Here is a 21,181-nt window from a genome sequence, read left to right as displayed (position 1 = left end):
ATACGGATTAAAGTTCAATGCCGTACCTGGTTTGGCAGGAAGTGCACCTGTGTAACTGCCGCATTCTCGTCGTGAAGTCCCATAAACTCTACACCTGGAGCTCCGTACCTGAGAAGTGGTTAAGGAAACACATGGCAAACACAGCACAGAAGACTGAAACTACTTGGTTTTGTGGGATTTAAAAGTCAGACAGAAGCGAATCATTAGGTGGACAAGCACATAGCACTGAAACCCTATTGAATTGTTAGGATTTTAAAAAAAATAAAAAATAAAAATATTCTGACCTAAAAGTGATCGGGGCAGACCTAACCAGAAACTTGAAAATCTGAGGGATGGTGGTACCCACCCCGTCTTCAACATCACAGAGGCTTTCCCTAATCGGCCTGATGATGGCGCAACGTTGATACGAAATCGCTCATAACTCCTCTTTCTGAACTACTTTGCCTCTAGTACCACTGCTGTCAATCAAATCATTTTTGCTAAATATTGGAGATTATTTAAAAAAACTACTTTTGTGAACTAGTCCTAGGTTTTACGCTCAACCTTGATAAAACCACTGCAGGACAATACTTTGTACTCTCTAGTTCAATTAGTATCTTTTTGGATAGCTATGCCAGGGTCATTTAGAAAACAGGCGTGGCCAAGTCTACCCAAAAGCCTGTCAGTCCTAAACAAAAACTGAGAACTTCGCGAAATTAGGTGAGCACATGCAACATGACTCTAAAGAAGCATGCAAACTTTTATGGAGATTGGCCCAAAGGCAGTGCTATAACTGTTAAAAAGGTGTAAAATGCTATATTTCTATGGCAAATCACGATATGCCTGAAAATTGTCTTTTCATCTCTGATTTATGTAGAACTCACAAAATTAGGTGAGCACATGTGATGTATGATTCTAAAGAAACATGCAAACTTTTATATAAGAGTGGGCCATAGGTGGTGCATTAACAGAATAATGGTTAATAGAAATCAAAATAAATCAAATGTATATATATATATATATATATATTTAAAAAAAACAGGCATTTAATGTTGGCCAAATACAAGTTACTCATTTCTATTTCCTCTTCAGTAAATGACTAACAGAGAAAATTGCGCAATAGTATGGGAAAAAATGTTTCATGAACATGCGTTCTCAGCTCTACGCACTAATATAAACTGTTCCGCCTTTCCAAGTACCTGCATGATGGGTGTGTACGATTGAGCCACTATGAGAACAGCCACGCTATGAGCTACAGGAAATCTCATCATATCACATTGTAGTCACTCTGCCCTGAGGATTCAGAGACTGGGGAATGGAATGTGACTGAGTGGGATAATTTTAGCTATGCACAGACCAAATAACCCAAAGAGTGGTAATGTCTTCAGGTTGTTGTAGGATACAGTTTGATTGCTCCTGATCTGGTACCGATGGCCAGCAGTTCCAGGCTGGGGCTGAATCCCAGAGCGCTGGGCTGATGGGGGAAGCCATGTTCTACAGTCTAAAGACAGGACAGAAATGAGAGTGAAATGTCACATATATATAGAGCTGAACACACCAAGATTGTACACAATCAATAATCATTTTACAATATAAATTACATTTAATATTATTATGAAATATCACAAAATATAAATACAATATAATTACATTTAATATTATTATGAAATATCACAATCACAAAAATGTGGGCCAAATTTCACAGCCCTTCAAACAAGCACAGCAAACCTGGAGCTTTACAAATAATAAATAAGGTATTTTAAATCGGGGATAAAATTGTTTGTTATTTAAAATAAAAATAATGGATACACACAAATATTTATGTATGCGTATTTGAACCTCCCACATGCTTTGTGTGAGGAATGCTATTTCTATAATATACAGAATTTCCTGCCTATCTAGACAGAAGACTTTTCTTCACATAGGACCGTAAGCTAGGAATAAGTAAAAGGGCAAAAAACTGCTGAAAAATAGAACTTGTTTTGAGTAACAGCAAAACAAACTTTCTACAGAAGACGTGGGCTTGATCACCTTGTTGAACTGATAGAGATCCTGTTTGTGCTTGTCCCTCTGAGAGTCATGCCCATGACGCCTGAACCTCTTCATCGTCCCTGGACGAGCAGGGACCTCACGCTGCCCTCTCTCACGGTTTCTCCTCAGCCACCTGACAAGAAAGGAGGGATACAGGGCTAATCAGACAAAAAATAAAACCAAACAATATGCTTATGAATAGCGATGATGACAACAAAAAGGAATAATTAAGACTTAAAGCAGTAGATAAAAATTCTGTCAGCATTTACTGCTCTTTAACATGGTCACCATTCAGATTCATTGTATGCTGCAAGAGAGCATTGTGTCATCTTTTGAGTTTAGGGCAGCAAATTCAGCCATACAGTTTAGGAATGACATGAGGATAAGTCAATTATGGCCATTTTTATTTTTGGGTAAACTATCCCTTTAAAAACATACACAGAACACAGAACACACACACAAATTGAAGCATTTCAAAGGGTGCACAACTCAAACCAACTTTCCAAAGGGTTATGTGTGTATTCCACTAAAAAAACAATGGATCTGATAGGATCAGGAATTTCAAGGAAAGGCTTGTGGGCTGTTTAACTGAAACTTCACCCCCCTCACCCCGATTTCTGTCTTTCGCTCTCTCTGCCCAGCCCCCGCAGGGAGATCGCGGATCTCTGCAGTCCTGACTGAAGCAGCTTTTGTTCTGAGCTGAACGCTATAACAATCCCTCCCCTCATCTGAGCAAACAACACCTGATGAAAACACCTGTTGCTCCGGAGAAAGCCGAATCAGAATGAGCCTCTTTCAAATGGACAGAGAAAGGTGGGGTGCTACCTGCTTTCCATTAAAGAGGCCACTCAGACTATAACAATACACAATAACCTGTGAATGGATGGCAGTTTCTCTCACCCAGAGCTTGTATTTGTTGTGTGTGAAAACAGAAAGATGCCGTTGGCTATTTTGCATCTTTTACAGACCATCACGAACATCTAACATAATAACCAATGCAAGCATCCGTATTACTATTATAACTTTCCACAATGCCTTAGCATTGTTTGCACAGGCAAGCACATCACACATTTTTAAATGAAATTGGGGGCTAATATCAAGTTACCACAATTTTAGGGTATGATACTCCACTATTCAAAAGTTTGGGGTCAGTACATTTAAAAAAAAGACAAGAAAATAATATTTTACTCAGCAATGATGCATTAAATTGATCAAATGTGACAGTAAAGGCATTTATAATAGTACAAATAAATGCTGTTCTTCTGAACTTTCTATTTATCAAAGTATCACTCTTTCCACAAATAAGAAAATACTTCTCCCCAGCATTGATAAGATATATTTCTTGGGCACACCACAAGCATATTAGAGAGATTTCTGAAGGTCATGTGACAATAAAGACTGGAGTAATAATGCTGAAAAATCAGCTTTGCCATCACAAAAATAAATTACATTTTAAAATATAATAGGATGAAAAAAAAACGTCATTTTAAATTGTAATCATATTTAACAATATTACGGTGCTAACAAATTGTGTGTACACACAAAACACACCAGAAATTCTGAAGGAAAAAAAGTCAGGCTACCAGGACACAGCCAAAGAAAACAAGAAGAAAACAAACACTGAGTCAGAGTCTATGATAATGATTATTGACAGTAAAACAGCATCAGAGTGACATATTCAGGTAATGTGTACGTCACATCACACTAGAACTCCCCTGAGAGAGTGTCTAGACGAGAATAATTTATCACACTTTTTGGAGGTGATCACATCAGCATATCAACAGGAAGAGGGACCCTTTCCATCAATCCTTTGCAAACATAACCTTCTCAGTGAGTCAGTTGCCCTGCTCGGCTCAGACACATATTTCTGTGATTATCACCACTATTAGCCAAGAACGTTTAGTCATCGAGCATGTGGCTACAAATGCTTCCAGAGAAGGGAAAGAGCTCTGATTTCCTTATTTTTAGGACCAGAAATCCAAGGGTTACAGGACCATGAAGGAACCAGCCAAGAAACTAAACAAAAAAAAAGAGTCTGTAAAGCTTAGTTTAAGGGACAATGGTAAAGTGGGAGGTCTTCTACTTAAGAGTAAGCTAGGCTTTATGAGGGAAAACTCTCAGCGGGAGAGCTGGAATGGAGTGACGGAGGGAGAAAAGCAGCGATTCATTCAGAAGAACTAAAGAGGCCAGCGAGTCTATAACAATCTCTGAGCAACATATTGATCATTGGGACTCCTTCATGAAGCAGCTTCAGAATTTTGCTCTCTGAGATCAATTTTACACGTCCATCCATCTAATCCTGAGTTAATTAGAGGTAGAAAAAAAATAAACGGCGGTTTGTTTTGAATCCTGCTGGGAGGAATTATGGCGGAGGTGCATGTGAGGGCATTGATGTGGGAGTAGTGGGTTTAGCTCGTCTAAATTAGAGGTAGGAGGCATGTGTGGAGTTCATAGACTTTAAGGAGAATTGGTATGTGGAACTAAGCAGCCGAGCAAACAAAGAAACACTCACTGTAATCAGCTCAAACATGCACACGACAGATTCATTGCACTGGAATATAAAACGACATGATACATTAGCAAAGTAAGTAAGTATTTATTAGCTCTAAAACAGAGGCATTCATTTAATGCATAGAAATAATCAACTTAAAGGGGTCATATATTATGGATTTTATTATTTTAATGCTTTTTGAGGTTCACTTATAATGGGAAAACGTTTTTTGCACACACACAATTTTCTAGTACCTTCATTCTGACCCTCGGTCTCAAATGACCCGTTTTGTCAGTTGAAGTCTTGTCAGTAAACGGCCACTATTATGATTGGCTACCGTCACTGCATAGCAAACACGGCCACTCACTATTTCACGCGAGTAAGTGTTTTGAAAACATTAGCCATATAAAACCATTAGCCATTTACAGACAAAGCATTATTACATCATTTACTAGCGGTTTGTGATGCAGCTGCTGTCACTGTCAGATCCAATACAGTTGGCTGCTTCATCTTTTAACAAAAGTTTCTTTGCGAACTGTGCCTCATTTACAAAACAAAATGTTCAGAACAAACATTATTCTCTGACGTGATCTGGGACACCATTCAAATAAACCATCCACTTGTTTTTGATGCTGGGATCCTTCTGAAGTTTGTACAGAGACACAAAGAGTTTAAACTGGACTCAAAGCAAACGTTCTTTCACTCTTCCATTTGTCCTGTTGTCGACAGATTCAAGTGTGTGGAGTATGTCAGAAACTGAACGCACAGTTGTAGGTATCCAGTGTAGACACGTCAGTGTCAGTGACTATAATGGGTTCTATTTGCTTTTGAAGTGATGCGGCGCTCACGTAGTTATACGTAGTTACAGGCTTGTTTAAATATCCACTGAGAAAACAAAAAAAGCATTTTAAACTAAACTTAAGTCCTGACTCCTTGTATGGTTGGGAAGCTGAATGACTAAAGTAGATATAAACCCTCAATGCCTTTTTTAGAGCGCCCATTTCGAAAGCCCTGCGGTAAACAGTGATACTATTGAAGAATCGATATGCTTAGAGATTCCTCTGTTAAAGGTCATGGCGAGGGGTGACATGATATTACACAAGCACGTCATCATGTGTGACGACTAACTCGTTGAAGAGTTACTAGCCAAGGACTTACAGCCTCAGGATTTCAGCCATAAAATAGCACCCTATGGTCAGAAGAGGTCAACTGCTGTTTAGTTTAAAAACAGCCTGCACCGGCCCACAGTAAATTTGAGACCGACAACATTTCATTACACAGCACAACACAAACTGAGCAAAATTGCCAGATCCAAAACGTCCCACCCAGCTTTACGGTTGTTATTACAGTAGGCTACATATACTACTCATATAAATGACTTCTATTACTAGTTGCACAAAGCAATCGTTAAAAAGAGAAGCAACAATTGAGATGTAATTTCAGTTGTTGAAGCTTCAGATTCTGATGGCCAGTTTCAGTAGAGCAGGTTCCACTTCTTCATGACTTGACTCCGTTACAGAAGTGCCTCTGTTAAAGAACAATAGAGCTCACAACAACAGACCAAACCAGGCTTCAGCAAAACAAAAAATATTCATGTATGAGAGGACAAAAAAAAAAAATTACTACTTATTAATTCATTCGTAATTCATTTATACTACCGGTAAAAAAAAATTGGGTCAGTAAAGGTTGCAAAACTGACAGTAAAGACTTTAACATTGTTATTTTTTGAAAAAAAATGCTGTTCGTTTTAAATACTAATAAAGAATCCTGACAAAAATCCATCACAGTTTTCACAACAAAATATTAAGCAACACAACTGTTTTCAACTGTGATAATAAAGAAATGTTTGTTATTAGAACGATTTCAGAAGGATCATGTGACACTGAAGACTGGATTAATGATGCTAAAAATTCAGCTATGCTATCACGATAAATTATATTTTAAATAGAAAGAAAGATAGAAAGAAATTTCACACATTTTTTTTTAATAATATTTCACAATACTATTACTGTATTTTTTAATCAAATAAACGCAGCCTTGGTGAGCATATGATTCTTTTTTCTTTTCTTTTTTTTTTAAGTATTTAAAAAAAATTGTAATATTGATAATATTGCCCATATTATCATGCCAGGTAAAAATTAAGTCTGACTGCTAAAAAAAGAAAAGAAAAAAGAAAAAAAAAGTACCCTATGAGCAATATAAATAGTGCAACCTCAGCAAGTACGACTAATGAATAAAGCAAGTTATATTTGAACCTACTTTGTCTTTTGTACCTGAAATACTTCTCATTGCATCAGATAAGGAGTTTCAGTCGAACTGTCCCTGATAACTCACTACAAGTGACATCACTACATTCTCAGCATAGCATCCCACAGGAAACAGAGATCAGAGAAGGCAAGATAGGAGAAACCTGCCCTGACATGAGCGTGGAACTGTCAGTGAACTCTCACCATAGATGCTCTCCCTCTGCTGCATAACCTGGTTTCACACAGCACGTTAAATATGTCATGCCTGTCATTTTGGGAAATCGAGGAATTGCATATCCCATTTTTAGACTCAATATGGGGGAAAAGGGCAATAACGAATTAACTAAATGATATTTGAGGTCAAGAGAAAGTCAGTCAAGCACAAATAGGTCAAGCTCTGCAATAAGCATCAACTACACCCTGATTGAAGGAGAAAACAGTATGCAAACACAATGAAAACCAGTTCAACTGCCACATGATATGGAAGGAAAGAATATACTATTGGAAAAAATCCTTGTTGCAGGACACTATGAGTCAGCAGGTTCTTCGTTATTAAATAAACACTGACACTAATGATTCAGCAACAACTAAAATTGTTTTTCTGCAGTAGTTTAGATATGCACTTGCCCTGACAATATTTTCTCTAATTTATTCCTGTGATGCAGAGCTGAATTTTCAGCATCATTACACAATAAAAACAGTTGTGCTGCTTAATATTTTTGAAAACGGTGATAAAAAACATTCAGGATCCTTTGATTAATAGAACCTTCGAATGTTCCTTGGAAAGTTGTTTTTACTTATTAAAAAAACACCACACAAAAACAAAACCACATTTATGTTTTAAATACTAAATGTTAACCGTTCTGTACAAAACATTTTATTATTAACATTTCATTTTTTTAATTTTTTTATATCAAAACAAAGTATTTTATTATGGAATTATAGGAAATTATGCAGCGGTATACCTGTACTAAAAATCACAACAATAAAACACAATACATATGACAGACAAAAAATATTGATATGATCTACAAAGAGGGTTGTCAAACATACAGGTACTCTACCGGTACTTAAAATAAATAAATAAAAATGAAAGAAATAAAAAAAACCTGCATTTGTGCAGTACCGAGTACTTGGTATATTCGGTACCCGCTGATTGACGCTTCATTCAAACGCTCTCGTTCGTGTTTGTTTGAGAGCGCTCTCTGAGCATCAAAACTTTCTATTTACAGCATTTATTTACAAGCGTTGAGCATTGTAGCCAATCACAATCATATCTTTTGAGCGTGTGAACGCAATGGCCTATCAGAGATGCTAGTCAGTATTAGTCAGAATCTGCTTAACACTGCACAACGCACAAGGATTTGTTTTGTTCAGCGCGAGCCACACACTCGCAAATCCTTTCATTATAACCAACAAAGTGTAAACGATGTAAATAACAAGATTCATTGAACAAATACGATTTCTTAATAAGCTTTCAAGCTTTTTAACTGGGGTTTTCGCAGGAGTGCAGAGTTCAGTGAACTTGTGCTTAGAGACTGACAGCCTCAGTGATTATAGAGAGGCTCTTCTCTTGCTTTCTGTTTATTACTCATTCACAATCGGAATACAAGTTTAGTTTTTCATACTGCAAAATGTATGGATTGACAACCGTATTTAAATACGCGATTTAATCAGAAACTGCGATGATGGACAGTGATACTGATAACCAGACGAGATGAAAAAACATTTTTTAAAGAACTTCATTGTACAGTTTTGGCTCTGGTGCCAAAATTGGTACAGAGAACCAAATAATTATACCGGCTACTAAAAAGGTTGGTACCATGACAACCCTATCTACAAATAGATAGACAAAACACCCTATCCCTGGGCCTGTGTGTATTCTGAGGCAGTCCATACTGTCATAAAAATATCACAGCTACCCAATATAACAAAGTCCATAATAAGTAACTTATGACCAGCGGTTAGATCATACTGTGCATTTTTATCTGGTCAAAAATGTCCATCCTAGTCAGACAATCAGACATCCAAGAGACAAAAGTTCATAGTGCTTAAAAAAAGAACAGCTGAAGAGGATGAGGAAGTGTTGGATGAACTTCCTCTCATTCTTACTGGTCATTGTAAAGCTGATCTCTCCCTGCATGCTAACACCCACGCCAACCGTTTGTTGCTGTGGAAGTGAGAAGCCTTTGTTTACCTTCTCTTCCTCTTGGTAAAAATGCAAAAATAAGATCTTGTCTATGGCTACAGGGTGTGGCCCACCACAGGATGTCAGTCCCCAGACTCAAGCCTTTCCTGTCTTCTCTGAGAAGCGTAAAAAACACACATTTACACCCAAACGTCTCAAACTGACATCAGACTGGTAAACCAAACTAGCTGCAGTTGATACGGGACATCAGCCGCTTGAGTATCAAGTTCAGTAAAAGGTATACAGAGATGTAGTGCCATATCTACAAACAACTTATTTGTAAGTCGCTTTGGATAAAAGCGTCTGCTAAATCAATAAATGTAAAGAGTCAACAACAACAATTTCTTCAATTAACCAACTGCAACAAGTTCAAGTTCTCTGGAGCACAAATACTTAAATGAATATGAATATGAATTTATGGACATTGACATGCGAATGAGCAAGAAGATGAGCGTTCTTGTAAAATTGTGGCCTCATTAGGGTAGTCTAACGGCATTAGCTTCAAAACAAACAGGTGTCAATTAAGTCAATTTCCATTAAAATGTTTGGGGTTGGTAACTTGGTATGATTTAAAAATAATTTTGAAGAAGTCTCTTATGCTCACCATTTATTTGATCACAAATACAGTAAAAGCAGAAGTTAAGTAAAACAATTTTAATTTAAAACGACTTTTAAGATTTTTTTAAGACTTTTAAAACTGTTATTTAATCCTGTGATGGAAAAAACAAATTTTCAGCATCATTACTCCAGTTTTCAGTGTCACATGATTTTTATTAATAAAATTATTCCTATCTTTGTGGAAATTGTGATACATTTTGTTAGGATTCTTTAATGAATAGAAAATTCAGAAGAACAGCATTTCTTTGAAATATAAATATTTTGTATTATAAATGTATTTTCTGTCACTTTTGATCAATTTAATGCATCCTTGCTTTATAAAGGTTTACATTTTTTACACAAAAAAATTACTTTTGGATGGTAGTGCAATTGATACTTTTCTCTAAATGTGCTTTGTGCTTCATGTGCTTTGTGCGCACAGTATCCGTCTCCGACACGTATTTCTGATCAATCCTTGTGTCAACAAGCATGGCGGGTTTGAAACGAAGTCTAGTTTTTCAGGTACATTAACACAATTTTCTATGTGTTATCTGAGGTCACACTGAACAAGTACTTTGCATTGGCTCTCCTAAAGGGGCAAAGCTCAATCCAGCCATACATTACAAGCGGCTTTTGAAAGAAATGACCCAAAATGAATTGCATGTGATGCCAACAGTCCTAATCACACTATATATGGCACAATGGTTAGCCTAGTTGTGGTCTGCATCAATATGTTTAATCCATAAATTAACCATGAAGGTAAATGACGCTCTGCAAATGAGAGAAACATGACATCAGGAACATGGCTGTGTGTGAAGCAATGAGAGGCGGAGGCTTAATCACTCTCGATTCTTAACCTGTCAGACCGGTGGGACAGCCATCCAGTAATCTATGTCAAGGACAACCAATTCCCCAGTCCTTTCCAAAGCACTTTAACTTTACACTCAAACTGAAATAGACAAATCATCATGCTGCCCAGTGCCCAATGTGAATTTCTACAAACATCCACACCTTGTAATTTAATGTGGTCTTTATAATCCAGCCTACACAATAATAGCACCATTTAGTGTGTCTCTCATCTGTGTTTGCAGGTCAAGTAACTTAACAACTTGAACAATTACTAAACTTTTTTTTTTTTTTTTAAGTGAGAAATCTGTGTGTAAATTATATATATATATATATAACAAAGAAAAACAGTTCTCACTAACAAAATAAATGGTCAGTGCCATTGAAACACTTGTAACTAAGCCATTGAAAATACAGTAACAGTACGGGACAGACAGTAACCAGAGACCAAACAATACATTCTCTGTTCTTTCTTTCAGAAGGATGCAGTTTCGTGATAATAAGGGCAACAGCAGAGAACATAGTCAGGGCTAGGTGTTGGTTTCGTTTTAGACTGAAGGTTATTCATTAGTTAGCTAAATAACACTCGAAATGCAAAAGAAGAGAGTAAACTACAGCTTAAAGATGAGTCTGTAAACAGACAGTGTGCAAGTATTTCATTATTATAATAACATTATGTTAAGTTCATACAGAGCTGCAAGTTAGAATTCATTGCTTGTGTCTTAAAACCTAGTGAGATTCTTATCTAGACAGCATTTATAGGTCTCATATGAACATTTGTACGTTCGCAATTTAGCCAGCCCAGTAGGCTACGTTTTGAGAGACACATCCATACAGTCGGGTTAGTGGAAACACCTGTGGCCGAACAGCAGTCGACGGGCCCGGGCAGGACTCACCTGATTCACCGCGGCCTGATGTCCCGGCACTGTCCACGATTCAAGCGGGTTAACTCGATTATCCTGAGGTGAAGAGGAAAACTACGCCGGGCGGTGAAGGAGAGCAGGCTCGATTTATGTTTACCTCGGCTTCGAGGTCTGTGTATGGACACAGTGGTGGAGGATTATCAGAAGTGTTTCCTGCTGCTCTTACTGCTGATTTGCGCTGTGGCTCCTCCCTGAACAAACGCTTTCCGGGACAGCTCAGTGTGTGGCCAGCAGGGGGCGCACACACTATAAAACCTATTTTTTTTTACTGTCTAAAACTCAGAGCACAATCTCTATGACCCACTAAAATGTATAACAAAAACAACACATCATATAAAATGCTGTTTACGTTTATTTTAAACACTTGAGCTCATTTACTTATTTATTAAGTAAATAAATAAGATGTATAGCACACCCCCACTCCATTCTCATTACCGCAATGCTACTGAAAAGTATAAATGTAACAAATTATTGAATATGTTGTTTAATTGAATCTCATAAAAATAAAAATAAAAGTTTGGTTGAAAAAAGGCAAACACAATTCCTTTTATTACATAATTGCTTTATTACATAAATGCCCTTTATCTGATTCAAAATAAGTATGAGCTTATTAATGATTGAATTTTTTTTACATGGAAATCCAATTAACCAGGCTTAGCATTGGTTAAAAATCATAGACTGAAAGCACGAGCTCCTTCTGATGGGGTAGTTATGAAGAAAGTTGGAGATCCATGATATTTCTCCTGTAAATACACAGAAAAAAGTATAGCACTAAGTTATCATACAAATAATCATATTTCCTAAAATATCCAGAATATGCAGTTCAGACATTTGTTTGGATTAAATTGTCTAGAAAGATTCACAGATGATCTTAAACTTGTAAAAACCTGAATGTGTTTTACTGCTCTCTCCGTGGAAAAAGCCTGCAGCAATGTGACTGTGCATCCACCGAACCCTCCCCCTGTCATCCGGCTCCCGAACACCCCATCCACCTCCAGTGCTGCCGACACCAGCTCGTCCAATTCTGGACAACTGACCTCGTAATTATCCCTGAAACATACAGTAGCAACCCCAGTCAAAGAATGCAACATTAAAAGTAATTTAACTGGCAGTTACCCCCACTATCAAACAACTGGGTTAAGCAAACAACATTTCAGTCACTGAAAAGTACTTCTAATCTTGGGATGTTTTCAAGGATTTGACTTCTGTTAGTCTTCCAACATGATAATCTTGCTTCGATTGTAGATGTTTACCTAAGAGAATTGTGGCTCTCCACCATCAGCCTCCCAAACTCTTTGTAATCGCCTCTTTTGAGTGCCTCGGCAGCTTGCGCTGTGCGTTCGATCTCCTCAATCACATGACGTGCCCGTCGGTAAGTCACACTGTCCAGTCGATCCTTGGCAGCTATGAATAAATTCAGATTTTCACGAAATATGTATATTTTATTATGAAATGACTTAGATTGAAGACATACATTATGGTGCCAAAATCTTTCTTTATCTTACCCTCCAAATCTTGCAAAGTAGCCTCTCTTAGACTTCTCTTGCCCAAAACGACTGCTGCGTTCTCACATTGTTTTCGTCTGGTGGGATACTCGCTGCCTGTGAGTGAATGTCTAATGTTGGAATTAGTGATCAGGATTACAAGTCCAGGGTCAGCTAAAGGGACAGCGGTGGCTTCCAAAGATCTGAAAAGATTTCATTTAATTTTTTGCATTTAATATTATTTTTGTAAATGAGCAACTAAATATCTACCAAAATATTTGATTCATTATAATCTGACATACGAATATTGATCAGCTAATCTACTTACCTGCAGTCAATGAGTAATGCATGGCCCTCTTTACCCAGAACAGACACAAACTGGTCCATAATGCCACAGGGCACAGCACCATGAGTGTGTTCAGCCTGCTGACAGGCCACTGCCTTTGCTACCTGATTCCCATCGTCTGTAAAGGGGCAGAAATCATGTTCACCAAGGCTGAATTTATTTGATCAAAATGACAGTAAAAAACAGGAGTTCTGAAAGGACTTTTCCCAGAATTTTCCATTTTTGGAAGGTGCAAAGCTTGTAACATAATCATAAACTATAAATTACAACCTCTGAACTGGTTTGTCTTAAATGCTTTACATCTTATCAGTTAGTAAATTTGTCTATGGAAAAAAATTAATGGGAATTTTACAAAGGCCAAATAAAAAGTGTGTGACTTAGAACTTACCAGGACACAACTGCTGTAGGAAGGTGTACACAGCCACTTCAAGTGAGGCTGAACTGGAGAGTCCACCTCCTAGTGGCACACTACTGGCTATTACAGCTCTAAAGCCAGGGATGGGCCTTGCTGTGTAAATAGAGGACATGGTGAAAGCAATACTATTAGGCTTGATCAGGCTCAGTTTAGAAATACATGCATGAGATTAATATGCACTCCATTCTGCAATAAGTATATGTTCAATCTATTGTTACTTTCAGAGTAAGACGACAGTGTGCTCAGCAACTATTCTGCAAGTGTTGCAAGTCTTGGAAACACTGCATTAAAAAAGTTGGTCCAAAGATGAGTTCTCAGCATGAGCCCCTAGGGTCACATTTTATCCTAGAGACAGACTTAATGTACACTTCCTCATTACTTCCCTTTTTGCCAGATAGACAAAAAAATGACCGCAAAAGATTACCTCTGTAGTGCTGTACAACTCCCTTTACATAATTGGCCCAGTTTGGCTGCCCTCTTAAAAGTGGGGTCAGTTCATTTGGGAGATCAAAGTCCACCATCCTGGGCTCATCAGCAGCTTCAGTCAGAGTTAAAACACAGCACTTCTGGCCAGACGTTTTGCTGCCCACCATAACGGTCACCATCGGCAAGGCCTGCAACCATTCAAACAAACTTTATAACTAAGATTGTCAGTGCGTAATTGCTGGGTTTGATCTTAGAAGAACATATTTCTTATCACTAGTTCCTAATGAGGAGAGTTGGAGGTGTGTAAATTGATCACACGTGTCAATCTGTTATCAATAGAAAGTAGGCCTATCATCAATGATGTGTAAGGACAATCCATAATTTCCATTGTTCAGATATCAGTTCTGCAGGATAAGGTACCCTGGCCTGATCCCTGCAATTTATGACAAAGTAACAACACGTCACTTAACAAGTCTCTTTGCATTAGAGTTGGGAAGTCTGATTCATTCCCGGGAATGGTTCTTTCAAATAATTTGATTCAAATGTTCAGATCAAATCAAGACAGTAGCCTATAATAACGTCATCACAAGCCCCTAAGGTCAATTTCTCATTTACTTTTTTATTAATAAGGATGTTGCAATTTCATGTGCCCCACTTCAGATGGTTGCTTCCATGATTAAGCTCATAAAATAAATGTAGCCTATAACATAGTTATAATAGTCCTATACAACACTAAAGTGTATGTTAAATCAATAGGCTAACTGTCGTGACTGAATGTTAACCAGCTCTTTTTGAATGTGTTATAAAATTAATAATATAATTAGCCTACTGCACAAGTCGTAGTCTAAACATATTTTCTGTACATTTTATTTGTTATTCTTGTTGGCTCATCGGTCAAATATAACATTTCGGTTCAATAATTAATTAATTATCTCGAGAACTGCTCGGACCGATTTGTAAAGAAATCGTTTCAACTGAATCATTCACAAGTTTCACATCACTTTGCGTGAAAAGTCGTAAATATCAACACACAATTAGGCTACTTTACAACATTCATAGTTTATCAAAAATAAACTTTTTTACCAACACTTGCAGTATTTAGCCATGAAAGTGTTACCATTGGGAGGACAAATCCTTCATTATAATCTGTGTGTTCTCCGATTAAATTCACACGTCCTGGGGCGCAAACTGCAACATTGGCATTATCCCCGTCAAATGTTTCCCGGAACACACGACGAGCCTCAGAAACTAAATCGGCAACATTTTTAATAGGACAAATGTTTGTCATTGTGGCGCAATATTGCAGTAACGTTTTCTGTTTTAGACAGAATCCCGTTAGCTGAAAGCCATGCAATTTAAATCACGGAGCAAACAATTTACAGCAGTCAATACGCCGGGGAACAAAACTGAATTAATCCATAAAGTTCGTGTAGGCTAAGGAACAGAAACCATGACAGAAACCAGCAAGTCAGGGTCATACTTCCTACAATGGTCCTGATTGGTGCAAAAAGTCATGACACGTTTTTCAACACGATGAGTGGTCCTGTTCTAACCTGTAAGATATGGCAAAGCCTATGAAATTTAATTACAGACCAATATCGAATTAATAACACTTGCTTAGACATACACATACAAATAAAAGGTTTTAGGTTATATTTTATCAAACCATATTGAAACAATACAAGTTATGTCTTCATGACTTTTATTATTAATTAAATATTTATCATAGACTGTAAAAAAATAGATATTTATATTCAGAACTGAAAACTTCCATGAATGAGAGGCCATCCTATTTCATAACTGAAAACTTCCATGTTAGACCAAAAAACAAGCCCAGAGAACGACTCGATGTGCCTATCTGACAGATGAAAGATCAACACCTAACTTACTTCATTGCAATTTTGGCCCTGCCCACTGGCGTGTTATGGCGCTTTTCCACTGCACAGTACCAGCTCGCCTTGGCTCGCCTCACCTCGACTCGACTCGCCTCTGTTTGGTTTTCCACTGTGTAAAAGTTGTACCAGTACCTGCTTCCAGGTACTTTTTTTCGTATCACCTCCGGCGAGGTTCTAAGCGAGCTGAGGCGATACTAAAACGTGACGTGACACACGGGAGACTGCTGATTGGTCAGCGAGAATCGTCACTATTCACTGCGCCATCATTGCACACGCCAGATTGAGTATCCTGAATAACCCCGGCATTTTTAAATAGTTTTGCCAGAGATTGCGTGATATACCCATTACTAATATTATGTAAAACAGCATACACTCGATTTCCTCCATTGTCCTGTGTGTGTGGGTAGCGGGTGTGTGTCGCGTCGCTATGACGACCACCAGGTACTATTGTGGAAGTACTATGCAATGGAAAACGGAGCGAAACGCGAGCCGAGCCGAGCTGAGCTGAGACGAGCTGAGTCGAGTCGAGCTGGTACTGGTAATGGAAAAGCGCCATTAGAGAGGAGGACAACGTTAGTTCTTCTCAGAGTAATGAGACACGTTACGCTCGTCTCAACCTGGTCTCAACTGCCTGTATCCACGTTTACGTCCGGCTTAAACACTCGTTTTTGGGGGTCGACAGCTAATAAACTTATTTCTGGTGTTTTTAGCTTGTTTGCTGTACACCTTGTCACACAGCAGCTTTAATGCATTTTTCTGTCTTTAGTTAGAATCAGTAGCCTCTCGCAATGCAAAGTCAATGGAGACGGTTGGATTGTTCCCCCCTCCCCGCACTGGTGTGGCCTAAATACACTGGACAAAATTTTTTTACATTCACTGCATTCAGTGACTCAACATGTCTGTAATTGGCTACATCATGCTCATACTGCAACCTTTCATGCCAAGATCCAAATATAATAATATAAAGCTATAATCAACACTTTTCACGATTAGTGAACCTTGAGAGCTGTAATAGTAAAAATGTGCTAAAAGTGAGAGAGTTTCACTGTAATAGCCTAGCTTTGCAAAAATGTTAGCCAGTCACAGCAGTGGGCGTTTACACTAAAGTATCGTAGCAGACACCCCCTTCAAGCAGAGAATTCAAATCAGAGGGCTAAAATCAGGGTAGGAAAAATGCCTTTATGTAAAAAGCATGCTTACATTATAAGTGCACCCAGAGAAATATTATAAAAAAATAAAACAATGCAGTTCATGACCACTTTAATGTCTCTTCTGATCAAGACTGCATTAATTTTGTCCATATACCAAAACCTGAAAAAAAAAAAAAAAATTATATAAAACGGTAATATTGTGAAAAAATGTTTTCTATTGTAATATATTTTAAAATGTAATTTATTCCTCTGATGCAAATGTGACCCACATTAAATAATAATACAGAACACATAATAAGAGATGTTGATGGCTAAAAAGATGGTTATTGTGTGTGGATGGAGCTCAACCAGCAAAAGTTTGATAAATATTAGAACCTTATTGTGTAAGAAACATGGGGGGAACCGAATCCGACAGCAAACAATCCAGCTGTCAGAATCAGTTCCCCCACCCCCAAATTCAAGTCCCTGCTCCTGGACTTTTTTTAATCCAATATTTTCCTATCACAATGAAAGGCAAAAACTCTCAAATATATTTCTTTAAAATGGTGCCAGGTAAACTCCATCCCCACACAAAATATAATAAGCATTTTTTTAAGCCACTACAACACCTCTCATAATGGGAGTGGGGGAACGGATTCCGACAGCTGTTTATTTTACAGGGGGAACAGAATCTGACGGCAAAAAATGTCTTACACGAGGATGATCTTCTAATAACTATCAAAATGCTGTTAGTTAGTCCCCCACAACCTAGTGGTCAAAGCACTAACATTGAGATCTGATGCTTTTTATGTGACACAAGTTAAAGTCCCGGCTCGTGGACTTTTTTTGATCCCATATTTTTTTATCACGATTAAAGGAAAAAACTATATTTCTTTAAACTGGTGTCAGGTAAGCTCCATTGCCACATAAAATAAGAAATAATAAAATAAGACCAGTAGGCTGTGGGGGGCCTAATAATTATCAGCACTTTGATAGATATTAGAAGATCCTCCTTGTGTAAGAAATACAGGGGGAACGGATTTCGACGGCTGTTTTTTTGGCCGTCGGATTCTGTTCCCCCTGTAAAATAAACAGCTGTCGGAATCCGTTCCCCCACTCCCATTATGAGGTGTTTTAGTGGCTTAAAAAAATCTTATTTTATTTTGTGTGGGGATGGAGCCACCTGGCACCAGTTTAAAGAAATATATTTTCGAGTTTTTACCTTTTATTGTGAAAGGAAAATATTGGATAAAAAAAAGCCATCGAGCCGGGACTTGAACTTGGGTCACCTAAAAATCTTCAGGTCTTAATGTCTGGACCACTAGGCTGTAGGAACCTTGGAAATAAAGCACTTTGATAGATATTAGAAGATCCTCCTTGTGTAAGAAATACAGGGGGAACGGATTTCGACGGCTGTTTTTTGGCCGTCGGATTCTGTTCCCCTTGTAAAATAAACAGCTGTCGGAATCCGTTCCCCCACTCCCATTATGAGAGGCGTTGTAGTGGCTTAAAAAAAATCTTATTTTATTTTGTGTGGGGATGGAGCTTACCTTGCACCAGTTTAAAGAAATATATTTTCGATTTTTTTACCTTTTATTGTGAAAGGAAAATATTGGATAAAAAAAAGCCAGCGAGCCGGGACTTGAACATGGGTCACCTAAAAATCTTCAGCTCTTAATGTCTGGACCACTAGGCTGTGGCAACCTTGGAATTCAAAGCACTTTGATAGATATTAGAAGATCCTCCTTGTGTAAAAAATACAGGGGGAACGGATTTCGACGGCTGTTTTTTGGCCGTCGGATTCTGTTCCCCCTGTAAAATAAACAGCTGTCGGAATCCGTTCCCCCACTCCCATTATGAGAGGCGATGTAGTGGCTTAAAAAAATCTTATTTTATTTTGCGTGGGTATGGAGCTTACCTGGCACCAGTTTCAAGAAATATATTTTCGAGTTTTTACCTTTTATTGTGAAAGGAAAATATTGGATTTAAAAAAAGCCAGCGAGCCGGGATTTGAACTTGTGTGTCTAAAAATCTTCAGCTCTTAATGTCTGGACCACTAGGCTGTGGCAACCTTGGAATTCAAAGCACTTTGATAGATATTAGAAGATCCTCCTTGTGTAAAAAATACAGAGGGAACGGATTTCGATGGCTGTTTTTTGGCCGTCGGATTCTGTTCCCCCTGTAAAATAAACAGCTGTCAGAATCCGTTCCCCCACTCCCATTATGAGAGGCGTTGTAGTGGCTTAAAAAAATCTTATTTTATTTTGTGTGGGGATGGAGCTTACCTGGCACCAGTTTAAAGAAATATATTTTCGAGTTTTTACCTTTTATTGTGAAAGGAAAATATTGGATAAAAAAAAGCCAGCGAGCCGGGACTTGAACTTGTGTCACCTAAAAATCATTACCTCTAAATGTCAGTGCCTGGACCACTAGGCTGTGGTAACCATGGAAGTAAAGCACTTTGATAGATATTAGAAGACCCTCCTTGTGTAAAAAATACAGGGGAACGGATTTCGACGGCTAGCTGTTTTTTGGCCGTCGGATTCTGTTCCCCCTGTAAAATAAACAGCTGTGGAATCCGTTCCCCCACTCCCATTATGAGAGGTGTTGTAGTGGCTTAAAAAAATCAATCTTATTTTATTTTGTGTGGGGATGGAGCTTACCTGGCACCAGTTTAAAGAAATATATTTTCGAGTTTTTTACCTTTTATTGTGAAAGGAAAATATTGGATTTTAAAAACACCAGCGAGCCGGGATTTGAACTTGTGTCTCCTAAAAATCTTCAGCTCTTAATGTCTGGACCACTAGGCTGTGGCAACCTTCGAATTCAAAGCCCTTTGAAAGATATTAGAAGATCCTCCTTGTGTAAGAAATACAGGGGGAACGGATTTCGACGGCTGTTTTTTGGCCGTCGGATTCTGTTCCCCCTGTAAAATAAACAGCTGTCGGAATCCGTTCCCCCACTCCCATTATGAGGTGTTTTAGTGGCTTAAAAAAATCTTATTTTATTTTGTGTGGGGATGGAGCCACCTGGCACCAGTTTAAAGAAATATATTTTCGAGTTTTTACCTTTTATTGTGAAAGGAAAATATTGGATAAAAAAAAGCCATCGAGCCGGGACTTGAACTTGGGTCACCTAAAAATCTTCAGGTCTTAATGTCTGGACCACTAGGCTGTAGCAACCTTGGAAATAAAGCACTTTGATAGATATTAGAAGATCCTCCTTGTGTAAGAAATACAGGGGGAACGGATTTCGACGGCTGTTTTTTGGCCGTCGGATTCTGTTCCCCCTGTAAAATAAACAGCTGTCGGAATCCGTTCCCCCACTCCCATTATGAGAGGCGTTGTAGTGGCTTAAAAAAAATCTTATTTTATTTTGTGTGGGGATGGAGCTTACCTTGCACCAGTTTAAAGAAATATATTTTCGATTTTTTTACCTTTTATTGTGAAAGGAAAATATTGGATAAAAAAAAGCCAGCGAGCCGGGACTTGAACATGGGTCACCTAAAAATCTTCAGCTCTTAATGTCTGGACCACTAGGCTGTGGCAACCTTGGAATTCAAAGCACTTTGATAGATATTAGAAGATCCTCCTTGTGTAAAAAATACAGGGGGAACGGATTTCGACGGCTGTTTTTTGGCCGTCGGATTCTGTTCCCCCTGTAAAATAAACAGCTGTCGGAATCCGTTTCCCCACTCCCATTATGAGGTGTTTTAGTGGCTTAAATAAATCGTATTTTATTTTGTGTGGGGATGGAGCTTACCTGGCACCAGTTTAAAGAAATATATTTTCGAGTTTTTACCTTTTATTGTGAAAGGAAAATATTGGATAAAAAAAAGCCAGCGAGCTGGGACTTGAACTTGGGTCACCTAAAAATCTTTGGCTCTAAATGTCAGTGCCTGGACCACTAGGCTGTAGCAACCTTGGAAATAAAGCACTTTGATATATATTAGAAGATCCTCCTTGTGTAAGAAATACAGGGGGAACGGATTTCGACGGCTGTTTTTTGGCCGTCGGATTCTGTTCCCCCTGTAAAATAAACAGCTGTCGGAATCTGTTCCCCCACTCCCATTATGAGAGGCGATGTAGTGGCTTAAAAAAATCTTATTTTATTTTGCGTGGGTATGGAGCTTACCTGGCACCAGTTTCAAGAAATATATTTTCGAGTTTTTACCTTTTATTGTG

General features: G+C 38.2%; 2 protein-coding genes across 3 annotated transcripts in view; both read right to left on the bottom strand.

Annotated features, from left to right (window-relative positions):
- The window catches only part of llgl2 (LLGL scribble cell polarity complex component 2), a 28,682-nt gene extending 17,190 nt beyond the window's left edge, over positions 1-11,492 (bottom strand). The window contains exons 1-4 of one of the 2 annotated variants that reach the window (XM_079595120.1): positions 11,275-11,492; positions 2,011-2,143; positions 1,383-1,480; positions 27-108 (exon numbers count right to left, since the gene is read on the bottom strand). In XM_079595120.1, coding sequence (XP_079451246.1) covers positions 27-108; positions 1,383-1,480; positions 2,011-2,085 — 255 coding nt within the window. In that variant the 5' untranslated portion in view covers positions 2,086-2,143; positions 11,275-11,492. The remainder of the gene's footprint in view (positions 1-26; positions 109-1,382; positions 1,481-2,010; positions 2,144-11,274) is intronic. The other variant, XM_079595121.1, reaches the window with a different exon arrangement.
- A 328-nt stretch (positions 11,493-11,820) lies between these two features.
- On the bottom strand, positions 11,821-15,468 carry galk1 (galactokinase 1). The gene is made up of 8 exons (XM_079595582.1): positions 15,090-15,468; positions 13,971-14,160; positions 13,520-13,639; positions 13,114-13,249; positions 12,807-12,988; positions 12,555-12,705; positions 12,189-12,351; positions 11,821-12,044 (listed from the first exon to the last, which is right to left on the bottom strand). The coding sequence occupies exons 1-8, from the start codon at positions 15,258-15,260 to the stop codon at positions 11,973-11,975; spliced, it is 1,185 nt and encodes a 394-aa protein (XP_079451708.1). The 5' UTR covers positions 15,261-15,468; the 3' UTR covers positions 11,821-11,972.
- Between the last annotated feature and the right edge of the window lie 5,713 nt (positions 15,469-21,181).

Source organism: Phoxinus phoxinus, assembly GCF_949152265.1.
Source record: "Phoxinus phoxinus genome assembly, chromosome: 21".
NCBI lineage: Eukaryota > Metazoa > Chordata > Actinopteri > Cypriniformes > Leuciscidae > Phoxinus > Phoxinus phoxinus.
Note: the sequence above shows the minus strand (reverse complement) of the source record. Positions and strands in the feature narration are given on the sequence as shown.

Coding starts and splice junctions, on each gene's coding strand:
- galk1 (XM_079595582.1), bottom strand. CDS start 15,260: ATGACAAACATTTGTCCTATTAAAAATGTTGCCGATTTAGTTTCTGAG. Junction 13,250..13,519: donor CCTACAGCAGTTGTGTCCTG/GTAAGTTCTAAG, acceptor GCCCCTTTACAG/ACGATGGGAATCAGGTAGCA. Junction 12,352..12,554: donor GAGAGCCACAATTCTCTTAG/GTAAACATCTAC, acceptor TGTATGTTTCAG/GGATAATTACGAGGTCAGTT.